Raw genomic sequence first — 18,328 nt, 5'->3', positions numbered from 1 at the left:
ATCATTCACATTACTGATTCGTCACATTATGGTTTTTCCCAAATTCTTTTGTTTAAGATCACGCGGAAATAATATTATAGAGGAAACGGGTTACACTTCCTCCATGAATATCTATCCACTTCCTCCGACCATATAGAGTCTCAACTTATTTCTCCTGCTCTGATGAATGGCTACAATTATTATCTAATGTGACATTTTCATGACTATCCCTCCTCCATGAATAATATTTTTTAAATAAGGTATTTGTAAATAGTAATCTTTAAGGTGGTGGTGCCGATGAATATATCAATTTTATATAAACTTTGATTTTCAGTAAATTTATTAAATATTGTTGTTTTAACATATTCCCCAAACGCCCACCACACACGCATTGCAATAGACATACGCAAAACCACGTTTTAAACAATAGTATATTTATTTTAGTAATTTCAAGTAAAAGATGGTTCAATAGTAGTAGGCCTACAGTATTTAAAGACAATATAAACGGCAAAACACATACCCTATGAATATTTGGAATGAAAATGATCAAATGCATAAAATAAAGCCTAAAGCTCTGTCTGCACTATCAAACTTTATGTGGTAAAAATGTGATGTGCCCATATATGGAAATGATGATGTCATCACTACCATATTTGGGTATATCACTACCGTATTTGGGCACATCACACTTTTTTGTCAAACTAGTTTAACATTAAAAGTAGGCCGGCCCTGATGAGAAGCATGTGTCTACTAAGATCAGGGTTACATTGTTAACTTATTTCTGAAAAAAGAAGGAAACAAAAACATTGTTATTATGATGTTTAGTTCATTATTTCCTATTTTTGTCGCAATGAATGCATTTTAATTTCTAAGATTTTGTGAAATTAGGCATCGTATTTTCACTGTCTTATTTATTTTATTCCTATTTTAACATAATATCATAACAAAATTAAGATGTGTTTTTATGCATTATGTTAATTAGAATTGTTTTGATATTCTTTTGAAGTTATATTTATATAATATTTTATAATAAAAGTACAAACTTAAAACTTTCTTGTTACATGTCGTCTTTCATAAATATCCACCTATCTTTGCCGTCAAAGTATCCACCAAGATTCACATTACTGCTGCTTGTAGATACTGTATTAATTAATGTAAAACCGATTTTACTTATCTCGTCAAACAATTGTGACCTAGTAAAATCTGAGCATACTATATCTTCTTTCTTCAGGATCCTCAAGTCCTTACGTCCATTGAAATCTACAATAGATGGCAATTGATCGAGGAATTTAGGTTGGCCATAAACTTTCCAAATATAGTTAAGTTTCTTTGCCTCAACAGATGCTGCTGTGTAAACTAATTGAACTTCCAACAGCGATTTATTGTTAGCCTTTCTTCTTTCGCTAACAAATTTAACCAAATCTGAAATTTGGTAGAAATCCGCCTCAGCAATCAGAATATCCCAATCCTTAAAACCATGAGGAAAGACCAGTTTTGATTGTCGCATGAAATTTAGAATGTATCGGAATGTCGGACCGTCTCGATCGATATAATATCGATTACTATCATCTCGGTGTGCTGTTGGTAAGTGTCCACCAAACATGAGGCCCAGCTTACTTTTTGGATAACGTGTTAAAGTAGAACGATTTGTCGTGTAAAAATGTCCACCTACATTTAGATTCAATAACTCGTCAGTGGCAGAAGAATGAACCTCATCTTGTTTACTTTTTTCAACAATAAGTTGAATCAATTCTGGAATTTGGTAGAAATCCGCCTCAGCCGTCAGCATATCCCAATCGTTAAATTCATGGGGAAGGATGAGTTTTGATCGACGCAAGAAATTCAAAATGTGTCGAAATATTGGGCCGTCTCCATCAATATAATATCGATTATTATCGTCTCGGCGTGCTGGCGGTAAGCTACTGTCGCTGCTAAACATTAAGCCTAGCATACTATCTGGATAACGAGTTAAAGTTGAACGATTTGTCGTGTAGAAATGTCCACCAACATTTAGATTCAATAGTTCGTTAGTGGCAGACGATACAGTCGATGGTGACTCCATGATTATGAGATAAATCAAAAGATTGAACGTAAACTTCTGAACGCTCTTGTGCTTGAATTAGTCACGGGCTGTGAAAACTATATAGTTTTGACTGTACTCGCAATCAATTCCGGGTTCTTTGGACTTTGGTCCCGTCTTTGGTAACCGGATTATACAGATTAGGCCTTTTATGTTCCAACGTTATTTACAGTGACAAAAATAAGCTACTATATTCACATTAACTCTCTTCATAAACAGTTCATACGTTAAAATATTGGAGTAAGAATGTGGTCGACGAAGGTCTGCGGTAGCATGTGTTTTCTGGATAGCGTACCAAATCGTTTATTTCCAAGATAATTTTACTTTTGATAATTTCTTGCGGTGAACATACTATAGGCCTAGAGAGAAAAACAAATATCACCACAAATAAGCATTTTCTTAAAGTTATTTATTAAGTAGGCTACTTGCATACTCTATATAGAGTTTGTATATGCATTATTTTCATATGTTAAGTAAAATATAATATATATATATAAGTTATATTAATTCGGTTTCTACCACAATTTTCGTTCATTCAGGACCCTATAAAAGACTTAATAGTTCCTTAATATTTTCCCAGGTCTTAATGACAAAACCACATTTAGGCCTATAGGCCTATCTGTAATTTGACCTATGACATGCTTGATACAATGGTATAAATATATTTTTTTAAACAATATACAAAAAAAAATTAAACTAAAATATATGATTCATAATTTTTTTTTTGCATTCTTTTAATGATACTATTGTAAAGATTCTGATTTGGTTTTATTCATAATTTCAGTCTGCTGAGATTCTATATTTTATACTAAAATTATAAACTGGTAAATTTAGGCAAAGGATCATGTCAAACTTATTCCACTGCAATTACTGCAGGACCGTAACTATATAATTGTTTACTAGCGGTACAATAACATACAATTTTAGTATATACTCGAGTAACTATATTATTTTTGTAACTCATGGATATGCCACATAACTTATAAAGTCTTACAAGCCCTAATTTACTCAAGTGGGCATTGCCAACATCATAGGCCTTCAGTATACATAAAATGACTAAACAAACATATAACGCTAACAATAATAGAACATATGAGTTTTACGTGACGTAGATAGCTTTCTCCATTCTTTTAAATCGTTTAAGTTCTAACTCTATCTACCGGTGGTATATCGTACGGTTCTATATCGGTACTGATATCCAAAAAAAATACACTCTGCAGTTTCTTGTCCCCTGACTACTAAAAAGTTCTCCCACTATACACTATAATTGCCTCTTTTCCAAATAGACTGCAAGTAGACACTTAATTCCATAATTGTACTATAGTTAACATAGGTTACAATCAGGTTGATTTAAAAAGTTCATAGATATCTTGCGAACTTTAAATTATCATCATCAAAATATCGACAAGATGACTATAGTTTCGAACACTACTACACAGTCCCCGTAATTCTGTGCCAATTCCGTTTTCAGAATTTCAGATCGCCAGTTCCCCCGTTGATGTATTGTGGATGCATCAGTCATAGGCCTATCGCTATATATTATTATAGTATTTTGATTAATATAAACACATTTCATTATGACTTGTTAGAAGTTTCTCCTTATCAAAACCAGTTGCTAATCTCCGCAATTCTGCTGTGCTAAGTTGTTTCCTGTGAATGTCATGTTGTAGTTTTTTTCAATTTTTGTTCGAGATTCTCCTCGTTTTGTTCTTTCTTCAGCTATAAGTGTTTTTAACTGTGGAAGTTGGTAGAAATCCGCTTCATCCATCAGGATATCCCAATCTTTAAAACCATCTGGAAGCCTGAGTTTTGATTGATCACGCAGAAAATTCAAAATGTATCTGAATGTTGGGCCGTCTCTATCGATAAAATATCGATCGTCGCGGAATGGTAGTAAACCATCGTCTTTGCTAAACATTAAAGCCAGCTTACTTTTTGGATAGCGAGTTAAAGTTGAACGAACTGTGTCGTAGAAACTTCCACCAACATTCAGATTCATCGGGTCGTCAACGGTAGACGTTAAAGCAGCTACAGCAAGTGGTGAAGCCATGATTAAGATTAACAAAGATGTACTGATTAACACAAAAATGCTGAAACTGCTGTCTAAGCCAATACTGTACTTGTTTACCGAATTCATTGGTATATATAGGACGCTGCAGACGCAAAGGGTAACCGGAATCTATCAGAGAAGCTATTTATATTCGGAAAATTCCAACGTTTTCACAATGACAAAAATAAACTATTACCTTTTATCGCACCCTCCCCCCTTTTTTTATCTTTATAATGTATAGGCATACAGTACATATATCTTTTATCAAATTTAAAAATTCGTACATATTATAAAGTACAAACATACAAGTACACAGTACAGTACAAAGTATTGTCAAATGATCGCTCGTATATAGGCCTACACTCATTGCAGTCAGACTAAATTATATAAACTTGAAATTGAACCCCCACCACTCTTGACACATTCATTTCTTAACGTATTTATATCTTAACACATTTCTTTCTTTACTTATTCATTAAAAAAAATATTCATTTCTTAACATAGGACTAATCATGATATTTTAGCATATTCATTTCTTAACTTAATCAGATTTTTGCATATTCATTTCTTAACAATATTGCCTTTTCGACTCATGCTAAGTTCTACTAGACGCAACAAAAGGACGAAGCGTAACGTAAGCGAGTTGACCAAAATTAAGCCATTCGAATAATTCATCACTTGTGATTAGTCAAATTACTTGAGCGTCGTACTTCGTAACCGTATTTGGGCACATCGAACTTTTTTTGTCAAACTAGTTTGATAGTGTAGACAAAGATTAACATTAAAAGTAGGCCGGCCCTGATGAGAAGCATGTGTCTACTGTTATTATGATGTTTAGTTCATTATTTCCTGTTTTTTCGCAATGAATGCATTTTAATTTCTAAAGATTTTGTGAAATAATTAAGGCACCGTATTTCCACTGTCTTATTTTTTTTTCACATTTTTACATAATATCATAATAAATTAAGATGTGTTTTTTTATGCATTATGTTAATAATTGTTTTGAGATTCTTTTGAAGTTATATTTATATAATATTTTAAAAGTACAAAGTACAGTACTTTCTTTCTTGTTACATGTCGTCTTTCATAAATATCCACCTATCTTTGCCGTCAAAGTATCCACCAAGATTCACATTACTGCTGCTTGTAGATACTGTATTAATTAATGTAAAACCGATTTTACTTATCTCGTCAAACAATTGTGATCTAGTAAAATCTGAGCATTCTATATCTTCTTTCTTTAGGATCCTCAAGTCCTTACGTCCGTTGAAACCTACTATAGATGGCAATTGATCGAGGAATTTAGGTTGGCCATAAACTTTCCAACAGTAGTTAAGTTTCTTTGCCTCAACAGATGCTGCTTTGTAAACTAATTGAACTTCCAACAGCGATTTATTGTTAGCCTTTCTTCTTTCGCTAACAAATTTAACCAAATCCGGAATTTGGTAGAAATCTGCCTCAGCAATCAGAATATCCCAATCCTTAAAACCATGAGGAAAGACCAGTTTTGATTGACGCAGGAAATTTAGAATGTATCGGAATGTCGGACCGTCTCGATCGATATAATATCGATTACTATCGTCTCGGTGTGCTGTTGGTAAGTGTCCACCAAACATGAGGCCCAGCTTACTTTTTGGATAACGTGTTAAAGTAGAACGATTTGTCGTGTAAAAATTTCCACCTACATTTAGATTCAATAACTCGTCAGTGGCAGAAGAATGAACCTCATCTTGTTTACTTCTTTCAACAATAAGTTGAATCAACTCTGGAATTTGGTAGAAATCCGCCTCAGCCGTCAGCATATCCCAATCGTTAAAATCACGAGGAAGGATGAGTTTTGATCGACGCAAGAAATTCAAAATGTGTCGAAATGTTGGGCCGTCTCCATCAATATAATATCGATTGTTATCGTCTCGGCGTGCTGGCGGTAAGCTACTGTCGCTGCTGAACATTTTGCCTAGCATACTATCCGGATAACGAGTAAAAGTTGAACGAGTTGTCGTGTAGAAATGTCCACCAACATTTAAATTCAATAGTTCGTTAGTGGCAGACGTTACAGTCCATGGTGACTCCATGATTATGAGATAAATCAAAATGATAGAACGTAAACTTCTGAACGCTGTTGTTAGTCACAGGCTGTGAAAACTATATAGTTTTGACTGACAATCAATTCCGGGTCCTTTGGACTTTGGTCCCCCCGTCTTTGGTAACCGGATTATACAGATTAGGCCTTTTATGTTCAGAAATTCCAACGTTTATTTACAGTGACAAAAATAATTAGCTAGGCCCTACTATATTCACATTAACTCTCTTCATAAACATTTCATACGTTAAAATATTGGAGTGAGAATGTTGTCAAAGAAGGTCTGCGGGATCATGTGTTTTCTAGATAGCGTACCAAATTATCGTTTATTTCCAAGATAATTTTACATTCAATAATTGCTTGCGGTGAACGCATAGGCCTATAGGCCTAGAGAGAAAAACAAATATCACCACAAATAAGCATTTTCTTAAAGTTATTTATTAAGTAGGCTACTTGCATACTCTATATAGAGTTTGTATATGCATTATTTTCATATGTTAAGTAAAATATAATATATATATATAAGTTATATTAATTCGGTTTCTACCACAATGTTCCATACGACATTCATTCAGGACCCTATAAAAGACTTAATAGTTCCTTAATATTTTCCCAGGTCTTAATGACAAAACCACATTTAGGCCTATAGGCCTATCTGTAATTTGACCTATGACATGCTTGATACAATGGTATAAATATATTTTTTAAAACAATATACAAAAAAAAATTAAACTAAAATATATGATTCATAATTTTTTTTTTGCATTCTTTTAATGATACTATTGTAAAGATTCTGATTTGGTTTTATTCATAATTTCAGTCTGCTGAGATTCTATATTTTATACTAAAATTATAAACTGGTAAATTTAGGCAAAGGATCATGTCAAACTTATTCCACTGCAATTACTGCAGACCGTAACTATATAATTGTTTACTAGCGGTACAATAACATACAATTATAGTATATACTCGAGTAACTATATTCTTTTAGTAACTCATGGATATGCCACATAACTTATATAGTCTTACAAGCCCTTTACTCAAGTGGGCATTGCCAACATCATATGCCTTCAGTATACATAAAATGACTAAACAAACATATAACGCTAACAATGGATACAGATGAGTTTTACGTGATGTTGATAGCTTTCTCCATTCTTTTAAATCGTTTAAGTTCTAACTCTAGCTACCGGTGGTATATCGTACGGTTCTATATCGGTACTGATATCCAGAAAAAAAAATCTGCAGTTTCTTGTCCCCTGACTAAAAAGTTCTCCCACTATATACATTGCCTCTTTTCCAAATAGACTGCAAGTAGACACTTAATTCCATATTATAGTTAACATAGGTTACAATCAGGTTGATTTAAAAAGTTCATTTAGATATCTTGCGAACTTTAAATTATCATCATCAAAATATCGACAAGATACTATACTACTACAGTCCCCGTAATTCTGTGCCAATTCCGTTTTCAGAATTTCAGATCGCCAGTTTCCCCGTTGACGTATTGTGGTTTCATCAGTTCGCTGTATAGGCCTATTACTATAGTATTTTGATTAATATAAACACATTTCATTATGACTTGTTAGAAGTTTCTCGTTATCAAAACCAGTTGCTAATCTCCGCAATTCTGCTGTGCTAAGCTGTTTCTTGTGAATGTCAGTTCACGCGAAAAATTTCCATTTATGTTGATCGCATTCCCGTCATTGTCGACGCTTTGATGGTAGGTTTTTTCAATTGTTGTTCGAAATTCTCCTCGTTTTCTTCTTTCTTCAGTTACAAGTGTTTTTAACTGTGGAAGTTGGTAGAAAGCCGCTTCACCCATCAGGATATCCCAATCTTTAAAACCATCTGGAAGCCTGAGTTTTGATAGACGCAGGAAATTCAAAATGTGTCTGAAAGTTGGGCCGTCTCCATTGATTATATATCGATCGTCGCGGACTGGTGGTAAACCATCGTCTTTGCTAAACATTAAACCCAGCTTACTGTTTGGATAGCGAGTTAAAGTTGAACGAAATGTGTCGTAGAAACTTCCACCAACATTCAGATTCATCGGTTCGTCAGCGGTAGAAGTTAAAGCCAGCGGTGAATCCATGATTAAGATTAACAATGTATTGGTTCACACAAAAATGCTGAAACTGCTGTCTAAGCCAATACTGTACTTGTTTACCGAATTCATTGGTATATATATAGGACGCTGTAGACGCAAAGGGTAACCGGAATCTATCAGAGAAGCTATTTATATTCGGAAAATTCCAACGTTTTCACAATGACAAATATAAGCTATTACCTTTTTTCGCACCCTCCCCCCTTTTTTTATCTTTATAATGTGTAGGCATACAGTACATATATCTTTTATCAAATTTAAAAAATCGTACATAATAATAAAGTACAAACATGCATACAAGTACACAGTACAGTACATACAAAGTATTGTCAAATGATCGCTCGTATATAGGCCTACACTCATTGCAGTCAGACTAAATTATATAAACTTGAAATTGAACCCCCACCTCTCTTGACACATTCCTTTCTTAACGTATTCATATCTTTGGCGTATTCATCTTAACACATTCCTTTCTTAACGTATTCATTTTTTAAAATATTCATTTCTTAAAGTCAAAGTACTTTCCTTTTAGGCCTAATTTTCCTACGCAGACACCTTTCTTTTGTCCTAAACCCCTAATTTCCTGTGATCCAGGTAGCCTAGGCCTATCATAATACTATAACTTTTTTTCTCATTGTGTAAGGTAATTGAACATCATTCTGTCAAACCACTATCATAGGCTACAATAAAATACAGGAAAGAAGGAAAAGAATAATTGAAATAATACAATAGCACTCTTTCATTAAGGATATGTACATCGTATCGAAACACTTTAATATTGGCCTAGTAATGAGAAAACCATATTTATACAACTTGAAATAACTTTCACATAGGCCTATAACCATGACATGCTTATTTTGCTTAAATAGTACATGGTAAACATACTGCAGATAAACACATATGTATCTCTTACTTAAATTAGAAATCTATAATATTAGGTCTTCATTTAGAAAAAGATGAAAATGTGGAATACTATTAAGCGTCCTCCACACAACATCTAAGAAAGAAATACAGCTATTACCCGATTCTGCAGCTGTCACTTAGATAGAGTCTAACTGACTATTGCAAGCCATCTAGAATCGAGTATAGCTCATGTAATAAATACTTTATTACACGATATCTCTGTCAGTAGGTTCATATCTACACATACAAGGTATAACGTGAACATGTGTTTCAGCTGCTGACCAACCCATGTGCGACTATCACACGAGGTAATTCTGTCTCATATAAAAAGATGATGATGATAGTCAAAGTACAATTACAACAAATACAAATAAAAACAGAGGGCCTCGGCGTAAACACATACACACATTTCAATACGCCGCATACAATATAAAGCAATTAGATATTTTTAATAAGAGATTACATTTACTTTAAACGTAAACATTTAAATGATATAATAAATGTAAATATTCCTGAACTATTGGAATCTACGCAACTGACCTACAAGTTGGCCGGCATTAAACAAATTAATAGGCCTACTAACTGAAAGTCAACTTGTATGGCCTTATATTTATAATTTTATAAAAGTCCACCTGTCTGTATAGATTCAGTAGTACCAACTTACCCATTCCATCTATTTCTTCAAACAGTTTATCGCTATCGATGTGAATCGCAATGACTTTTTGTCCGTTTTGGCACATATGGCGTTTCATGCGTATAATTCATGTCAGTGATGTACTCTATAACCTAACACGACATTGCGAATTTGATCTTAGACAAATCCTTTGCTTATATAGATATAAATAGCAGCTTAATTAAGATAAATTGGACTTTCTCAATCATTCAATGGCATTTGTGCTGGAAATCAATTATACGAAATTTACGGTTTAGTTGTATGGTACTTCATACTTTTACTGGGTGTGGCGATACACACTTGATATAGGCCTAGTACAACAGTATCTACATTCAATCCAGTCTCAGGAATCTGTAGTAACTCGTGTTGATGGCGGTGCTAAATAATAATCAATATCAGGACGAATGGTGCAGATCAAATGTAGTATGGCCATCAATTTTATTATTTATAATAAAGCAGAGGTCATCCAAATTAAATGAGTTACAAATAATGCATTAGAGGGATTTATTCTAAAACATTCATTCGATAGGAAACAATACCATGTATTTTGATTGTAAACATTCACTCCATGCAATTAAATATTCAATTATTTTAAGTTTGAAACATGCTAGCGATGATGGTCAACCACAAGAATGAAACTGCACACAACTGCATGTACTAGGCCTACTAACTGAAAGTCAACTTGTATGGCCTTATATTGTCTTAATAATATAATTATATTGATATATATGGTGGCAAGTATTAAATTACGTAACACATAATGGCATAATGTTGTATCCAATAAATTCAACTGGTGGTAAAAATGGTCTGCCACAAAAAAAAACCCGATTGTTTTTATCTCCTTATCTTCTCTCAAAATATATTTAAAAGGGTGTTCAAATAAATTATATTTAACATCTATCTATTACAAAGTAGTTTAGAAAACTACAACTATTTTTCAATAAACATACACATCTTACAACGTACATTTAACCTAACAAAATATTTCACACTTTCTATTATTTAAATGTCGAAGATAGTCAGGTCTCGGGTCCATTCTATTGTCGCCACAGATCTTCATCAGTACTTCTATGAATATATTATATTTATTATTAACCTCCATTACGTCACTGCCCCTGTAATTTGAAAACGTACTTGATTATATAATGATTATATAATGTTTATTTGTCCACGGTACGATCTCATCAATTAATATGTCTACTAGTAGATACAGCGTTGATTAATGAAAACACATTCCATTTATTTCTATTCATTAGTATTACAAAGAAAATTAATTAATTTGAACGACTTTTGAATTCTGAAAAGCACAGATATTTCGTAGTAGGCCTCTATTGATCTAATTCATCAAGAGTAGGCCTACATTATTGTCGAGTATTTAATTCTCTCTAATATTAAAAGCTAGGCACCATTCGATACAGCCCCCGCTTCGATAGTTCGAGACCCTGATGTCTTGCTATATAATTATACACATCTACTTCTTTTTGTCGCTTTCTTTCGGTAATAATAAGTTTTCCTAAATCTGTAAGTTGGTAGAATTCTGCTTCAGCAATCAGGATATTCCACTCTTTAAAACCATCAGGAAGGATGAGTCGTGATCGACGCAGATAAGTCAAAATGTGTCGTTGGGCCATCTCCATCGATATAGTATCGATCATACTCGTAACGATGTGCAATTGTTGGCAGAGTGGGGCTGAACATTTTGCCTAGCATACTATCTGGATAACGAGTTAAAGTTGAACGAAGCGCCGTGTAGAAATGTCCACCAACATTTAGATTCAACAATCCATCAGATGAAGCCGGTGAAAAATACTTCGATGAAGATGAAAACATGATTTGAGATTAATAAAATTATTCAAATTACTGACAGTATACAGTACAAATTCTGGTTTCCCCCAGATTCTTTTGTTTAAGGTCACTGATCACGTGGTACTAAGATGTCAAGGAAAATACCAGCTGAATATCTATGTTTAACGCGTCACATTGTGTGACATCACAGACATTTCGGGATTGTTTTTTGGTATGAGGCGCAAAGTATAACCAGAATAATTTGTTCCTCAGTTTGTCTGCCCTTCTCATGTATATAGTTTGAATTCATTATTATACTTTTTTTTTTGAGGAAATAAATGTCAATATTATTATTAATATTAATCAGTCCTTCTTTGGTATGAGGCGCAAAGTGTGATCAAAATGAATTATTCATATCCACAAAATTTGAGCATGACATCAGAAGCATTTATTCATTTATATACTTTTTTTTTTGAGGAAATAATTGTCCATATTATTATTAATATTAATCAGTCCTTTTTTGGTATGAGGCGCAAAGTGTGATCAGAATTATTATTCATATCCACACAATTTGAGCATGACATCAGAAGCATTTAATCATTTTGACTATGCTAAAATATATACCAGCATACACTATGTAAATTAGCATTTTTTATTAACATAAAAACAATGTGTAATGTTAGTCAGGAAAATGAATTCTCATTAAATAAAATGTGATTTTAAGAACTATCTTAATTTCCACTTAATATTTTTATTTGACTAATATTGATAACAATGGGTAAACTATCTGTAAAGGCCAATTTACACTAGGACAATAACAATGACTATAAACATGCATTCATCCTACATAAAACAAAAGAAATCAAGTAAGTTTTCATCCTAGAACTATAGGCTGCCTTTCAAAAGATGCCATGATTTAAAGTTAGAGTAATAATATCATGACGACACAACAATGTTATTGTTCTTATTGATGATGTCATTATTTTCTATTTAAAAAAAAACATAATTTTTTTTATGACATGAAAGCATAAATGGTGATTTATCTATTAATTTATTTAACAACATCATTATACAGGATTAAACAATCAGGTAAAAGAAAACCTATTTTGCATTGCGGTCTTAATACAAAATAAATCGAGAAAAAAAATAATAAAAGTTTGTGAAGAAAATATGAGATCGATATTTATCTTTGAATGAAGCAATTGTTGGAGAATATTTAATTTCAGTTGGTAGGTTATTCCATCCTAGGAAAAATACATATTTATTTAGTTATCGCCCTAGTATAAATGGACCTTAAAGCTTGGTTGTCTCTTGAATGCAATGCAGCGATGCAGGCATAATGCAAATGAGTTGACCAATCAGAGACAGCATTTTGGATGACTTGTCGCGTTGTGATTGGTCAAATCACCTACAGTGGGCTTACATCCTTGCGTCCAAGTGTAAACAAAGCTTAATCTGAATACAATGTTTGGAATGAGCCAAACAAATTCCATTAAAATTATATTACATATTTCAATTAGTGGATAATTTGAACATTCATGATAATAAATTTACTGACATACAAAGCTCTGTCTACACGATCAAACTAGTTTGACAAAAAGAGTGTGATGTGCCCAAATATGCTAGTGATATGCCCAAATATGATATTGATATGACATCATCATGTTCATATATGGGCACATCACATTAAATTTGAGTGTAGACAGAGCTTTAGTATAATACATTGCAATGTGATCTATACAAAGTTTAAAGAAACTTAAACATAATATATTACTCCACTGGAACTTAGAAAAAGGTGGCTCTTAATGGAAGAAATAACATGCTTTTTAAAACAAAAAAACAAGTAGAATGACTATTTATTGACTTAAATTTTTTTTAAAATTTATTTTGTTTTGTAAACTGGTTATTAAACAGTTTATTATTAGTTAAATAAAATAGTTTTACGATTAATTACATAAAATCGTCAAATTCATCTCCATAATCATCAAATTCATCTCGTCTTCCTGACTTTCCTCCTCCCACTAACGCTGCTTTCTTTTTCTTTTTTCCTTTTGCTGCCTATAGAATAAAAAAAAGCATATAATAAAATAAAATATAACAATAATAAATATATATATAAATACTACTTTATGCTCAAAGCTCTGTCTACACTATCAAACTTGATGTGTCAAAAATGTGATGTGCCCATATATAGACATGATGATGTCATATCACTAACACATACCACATCACACTAGTTTGATAGTGTAGACAGAGCCTAAGCGCTTTACATTGTTATCTCGGGTCATTTTTGGATCAAACATGTATGAAAACATAATGTTGCAGCTAGTAATCCGTGCAGTTGTGTTTTGACCTTTCCAGGTACCCATTTGTACACCTGGGTGGATAGAGGTAAACGTAAATGAAGTGTCTTGCCTAAAAATACAAGCAATGCAAGAAGTGTTGGATTCGAACTCACGATCTCTCTATCAGTAGTTCAACACACTGCGCCACATCAAATCAAAATTAACATTTATTTCCAAAATGGTGGCGTCACCAAAAAAGCAAAAGCTTGTGTCAGGGACACAAAAAAACAAAACATTCAAAAGCAAACAAAACATATATAAGACACAGAAATGAAAAATGCCCTTGCATAAATATTTGTTTTTTTATTTAATAAAAAAACAATTTTTTAAAATCAAAATCTACAACAATTTTGCAACTCATTAAAATGTGAGATGCAATACAGAAGTGTGCATTCATTTTGAATATATTAACAGCATATCTGAGCTACCTACAGATGACATTATAGTTATTTTGTTGCCGTTATTATTAAAATAAAATCAGAAAACCTTCCTACCTTTTGTAGTTTACTTTTTTCATTTCCAATAGCTGTTAAACTTGAACCTAATTTTTTTAAAACCTCAGCTTCCACTGTAATAGGAACATCAAAATGATTATTTAAACAGTGTAGTTATCATTTATATTAGTAACAACATTGATTGATACAGCCTTTCCCATGGGGGTACATCAATATGTAAACAATTACTAGAATTTTTTAATTAAACACTATAAATTGAAATAATTGAAAAAAACATCGCAGGTTTGATTCCATGCAGGTGGGGCAAACACAATTATTGGAAGGGCATTTGCTTATGTTGCGTAGATTGCGTTGCTAGTGGGAATCACGCTTAAACACCCGAGAAAAACGACAAAAAGAAAGTGTTATAATATCTAAAAATATTTAACTTACAGCCAGCACTGACACCTGGAAATATATCTTCTAGTAGCTCTGGATAATGAGGAGATTTTTCAAATTGTAAAATTTTTTCTTTTAATAGTTTTGCAAATTCAGCAAATTCTTCTTTAGAATCTGGTTTCATTGTGTCTATTGTTGGTTGTGATGAAGTGGTTGACATTCCTGATAAAAAAAGAACAAATAATAATTAAATCTAACATATTCATGTTTATAGTATAAATAATAAGTGTCGTTATAATATTATTATTATTAGATATTTTTCTTTGGGGAAAATTAGTTAAATCTTTATGAATCATTTTAATAAAAACAAAAAGTCAACCTTCCAGCTAAATAGAGAAAAACAATCATGATTTTAAATGAAGTCACACTTTGAGCTTAGGGAGTGGAGTACAAATAAAGTTCCATTTGAGAGTGAATTAGAAATAGTCATGACACAAGGCTGGGACTAGAAGGCAAGCATGCTACTCACCAACCTACAGTTTCACTATAATTTAATCTGCTACAGCCCCACAGTATCCAAGTGCAAGAAGAAGATTCCATCATTAACTCACTGATGGGAGACCAACAATGTATCTTGCCTTTTTTTGTGTTTACAGGGCCAACGGCTTGACATCCCATCCAAAGGATGAGGCAATTTAAGCATCATTAGATAAGACGCTGAAAGGTCTTGAACTCTGACATAGCTTTACCAGGGAAGAGTGAACTTGTTTTACATTGAATGGTAGCAAGAAATTAAGATATAAACATACCAAACATTTCTTTTGCTAACATAAGATCGGCTTCCTCTACAATTTGTTGTTGGCGTGCCTTTTCAGCTTGGATCTCAGCTGGTGTTAATTCTTTTTCTTCATTCTGTCAAATAATTAAATTATTTTATAACTAATTTAAATATTTTATATATAATTTCAATGTTTTAATCTTCCCAATGAATGTCCTACAAACTGGTACTGCTATCATAATTTTCTTCTTCTTTTTCCAACATTATAGGAACATTTAAAATTGATTTTGTAGCAAGAAATTGAACAATGTAATGCAATACTTTTTTGTATAAGATAAACAAAGATGTGAGCCATGTGATGTAGGCAACAATAATATTATAAGTTAAATATTTGGTATAAAAGAGGATACATTTTTAGTTAGGAAGCTTAAAAAGGGGTGAACATAAAGGCAAGATATATTTACGAAAATAATATATAGATTTAAAACAAGCATGAATGTGCGATACTCGCGGTACAGCAAAAGAAGCTGTAATGACGTCACATACACATCAATAACCTTGCTACCAAATACGGCTATACGGTACCATCTTCGAGACGTGATATGGCTGCATCCGGTTTGAAAATAAAAAATCCGGCTCTATAGATTTGAGGACATGTCCCTGTAGTATATTCATGCCAAATCCCAGCTCAATACTACAACGAATAAGGGAGGAGTAGTACTTTATAAATCGCATTTTTTACTCAATAGTGTCCAGATGGAGGAGGAGGAGAAAATGAGTAAGTCCTTGGGTACCCCAAGTAAAAATACATTTTTTAAATCCATTACACCATCTCTTTGAATATCAAAATGATGGTGTCTTTATATCCTTTACTAAGTGGTCTGTTTTAAAAATATTACTTCTTTCAATTTTTGTTTTTCTAAAGCTTCTTTTTTCTTTTGCTCTTCTTTCTCTCGTATCCTTTCTGCTAGTGATTTCTTTTTTTGAACTTGAAATGCTTTTGCATCTGTAAGAGATAATTGGATGTCATTATAACCAGATGCAAAAGGGATGGATTTAAAACAAAACAATTCTACTGTTTATTATAAAGAAGTTGCGCTATGGGACTTATTTGTATTTATTTTAGTTTTAATATTTGAAATAATTTTTGTGAAAGTATTTTATTTCAAAATGTAAAATCTCATTACCTTTTTCTTCAGTCTGTGGTGGTTTCTTTTCTTCTTCATCATCTTCCCAATTATCCTATGTAATAACATTAATAATATAACATTTCCTTATACAGGTATTTATATTTATATATATTTGGGAAGGGAGGGGGGGGGGGCAGATGATTAATAAAACCTTTATATAATGCAATCATTGGCCAGTTGGATAACCTTGGGCCAACATACAATACTACACCTTTGTTTTTAATATTGTTTAGGATCTATGCATAATTGAGTACTTGCACAACAAATTTATTACAAATAGTATTTAAAAGAATGCATGTTGTATAAAATTAAACATGACTCACCCTGTGAATGACTCATTGTAAACATACAGCAGTTAACCTAGGCCTTGCTTGCTACTAATAGTATATATAGTATGATTCATTCTTTCATAACTTATATAACAAGTATTATTAAATATTTAACATTTAAGCATAGCCTATCTATTTATATATAAAGGCCTAGTCTAGGCCTATATACATATGCCTAGTACTGTACTAGGCCTATTTATATTAGTGCCTAAGGCCTAGCTAGGCAGCCTAGGCTAGTCTAATAATAATATAGGCCAACTAATTACTAAACCTACAAACAATAAATACACTTTTCAACCAACAATGGAGCAAATTACATGTGTCTTTACTGAAAGTAAAACAAATACTGTTTAGTTAGTCCTAGGCCCTAATGCGGAACAGGAACCCAACAAGCATACAAGAGCAACGCCAGCGGAACTCGTTCGTACCCGCCGACCGTACCTTTACGTCTTCCTCGTCCTCTCCTTCCCACTTGTCATTATTGCCAGTGTCGCCAGCAAACCCTGCATCGACATCAAAATCTTCATCATCTGTAAACAGATGTTGAAATATAACAATATTACAATTATTTTGTTTTAGGAATAATATAAAGGTTTTTAAAAATAATTAACAATATGTTTTTTCAACAATCACAACACATGTACTCACCCCAGTCCGCCATGATTGAAAATAGATGGCGCTATTTAAAGTTGCTGCCCAGGAGGCCGAGGAGAGAGAGCCATGGCTCTCTGTTGCTGTCCAAAAAGTAGAGTAGAAACTTCGTGGCGCTATAGTATCTTTGGAGTAGAGAGCAAAGATTCACACTATCTTTGGTAGAGATCCATCAAGTTCCGACGCAATGCCGTAACCCTTTCAATGGCTCTGTTGCTGCCCTAAACATAGCTGTGTAAGTAAGAATATATAATATATTTAACTGTACTGGAATTTGTCAATCGGCGGATTAAAGACATATTTTTTTTTAATTAGTTTTTATATTTATTAGATTAGAAGTCGTATAATATAGGCCTAAACTTACCTACATCAAGGTAAAAGTAAATGAATATTATTATAGTGAATATTTTCGACTAAAATTCAAATTTGAATACGACTCTGAGGCTGAGAACATTCCATGACTTCATTTTAAGTATATCTATCATAAAATCCTACAAGAGTCTCAAGCTGCTATTGCAGCCTACTAAGTATTACACTACTGA

The 18,328-nt window shown here is 32.8% G+C and overlaps 4 protein-coding genes across 4 annotated transcripts; all 4 read right to left on the bottom strand.

The window, feature by feature from the left end:
- Window positions 1–3,674: 3,674 nt before the first annotated feature.
- On the bottom strand, window positions 3,675–4,109 carry LOC144844973 (BTB/POZ domain-containing protein KCTD6-like). Its single transcript, XM_078702089.1, has one exon. It carries the CDS (start codon window positions 4,107–4,109, stop codon window positions 3,675–3,677), a length of 435 nt encoding a protein of 144 aa, XP_078558215.1.
- A 1,070-nt stretch (window positions 4,110–5,179) lies between these two features.
- Window positions 5,180–6,184, bottom strand: LOC144844971 (uncharacterized). The gene has a single exon (XM_078702087.1). It carries the CDS (start codon window positions 6,182–6,184, stop codon window positions 5,180–5,182), a length of 1,005 nt encoding a protein of 334 aa, XP_078558213.1.
- A 459-nt stretch (window positions 6,185–6,643) lies between these two features.
- On the bottom strand, window positions 6,644–11,760 carry LOC144844970 (BTB/POZ domain-containing protein KCTD1-like). The gene is made up of 2 exons (XM_078702086.1): window positions 11,454–11,760; window positions 6,644–8,293 (listed from the first exon to the last, which is right to left on the bottom strand). Exons 1-2 carry the CDS (start codon window positions 11,703–11,705, stop codon window positions 7,808–7,810), a joined length of 738 nt encoding a protein of 245 aa, XP_078558212.1. The 5' UTR covers window positions 11,706–11,760; the 3' UTR covers window positions 6,644–7,807.
- A 1,780-nt stretch (window positions 11,761–13,540) lies between these two features.
- Window positions 13,541–17,835, bottom strand: LOC144844599 (eukaryotic translation initiation factor 3 subunit J-A-like). Its single transcript, XM_078701578.1, has 8 exons — window positions 17,784–17,835; window positions 17,577–17,665; window positions 16,804–16,858; window positions 16,516–16,622; window positions 15,648–15,750; window positions 14,893–15,060; window positions 14,500–14,573; window positions 13,541–13,718 (listed from the first exon to the last, which is right to left on the bottom strand). The coding sequence occupies exons 1-8, from the start codon at window positions 17,794–17,796 to the stop codon at window positions 13,611–13,613; spliced, it is 717 nt and encodes a 238-aa protein (XP_078557704.1). The 5' UTR covers window positions 17,797–17,835; the 3' UTR covers window positions 13,541–13,610.
- Window positions 17,836–18,328: the final 493 nt, after the last annotated feature.

Source organism: Antedon bifida, chromosome 6, assembly GCF_963402885.1.
Source record: "Antedon bifida chromosome 6, ecAntBifi1.1, whole genome shotgun sequence".
NCBI classification, from domain to species: Eukaryota; Metazoa; Echinodermata; class Crinoidea; order Comatulida; family Antedonidae; genus Antedon; species Antedon bifida.
Note: the sequence above shows the minus strand (reverse complement) of the source record. Positions and strands in the feature narration are given on the sequence as shown.

Coding starts and splice junctions, on each gene's coding strand:
- LOC144844973 (XM_078702089.1), bottom strand. CDS start 4,109: ATGGCTTCACCACTTGCTGTAGCTGCTTTAACGTCTACCGTTGACGAC.
- LOC144844971 (XM_078702087.1), bottom strand. CDS start 6,184: ATGGAGTCACCATGGACTGTAACGTCTGCCACTAACGAACTATTGAAT.
- LOC144844970 (XM_078702086.1), bottom strand. CDS start 11,705: ATGTTTTCATCTTCATCGAAGTATTTTTCACCGGCTTCATCTGATGGA. Junction 8,294..11,453: donor CGATCACGACTCATCCTTCC/TGATGGTTTTAA, acceptor ACATTGTTAATC/TTAATCATGGATTCACCGCT.
- LOC144844599 (XM_078701578.1), bottom strand. Junction 16,859..17,576: donor AGGACGAGGAAGACGTAAAG/GTACGGTCGGCG, acceptor GTTATTACATAG/GATAATTGGGAAGATGATGA. Junction 14,574..14,892: donor TCCAGGTGTCAGTGCTGGCT/GTAAGTTAAATA, acceptor TTCCTATTACAG/TGGAAGCTGAGGTTTTAAAA.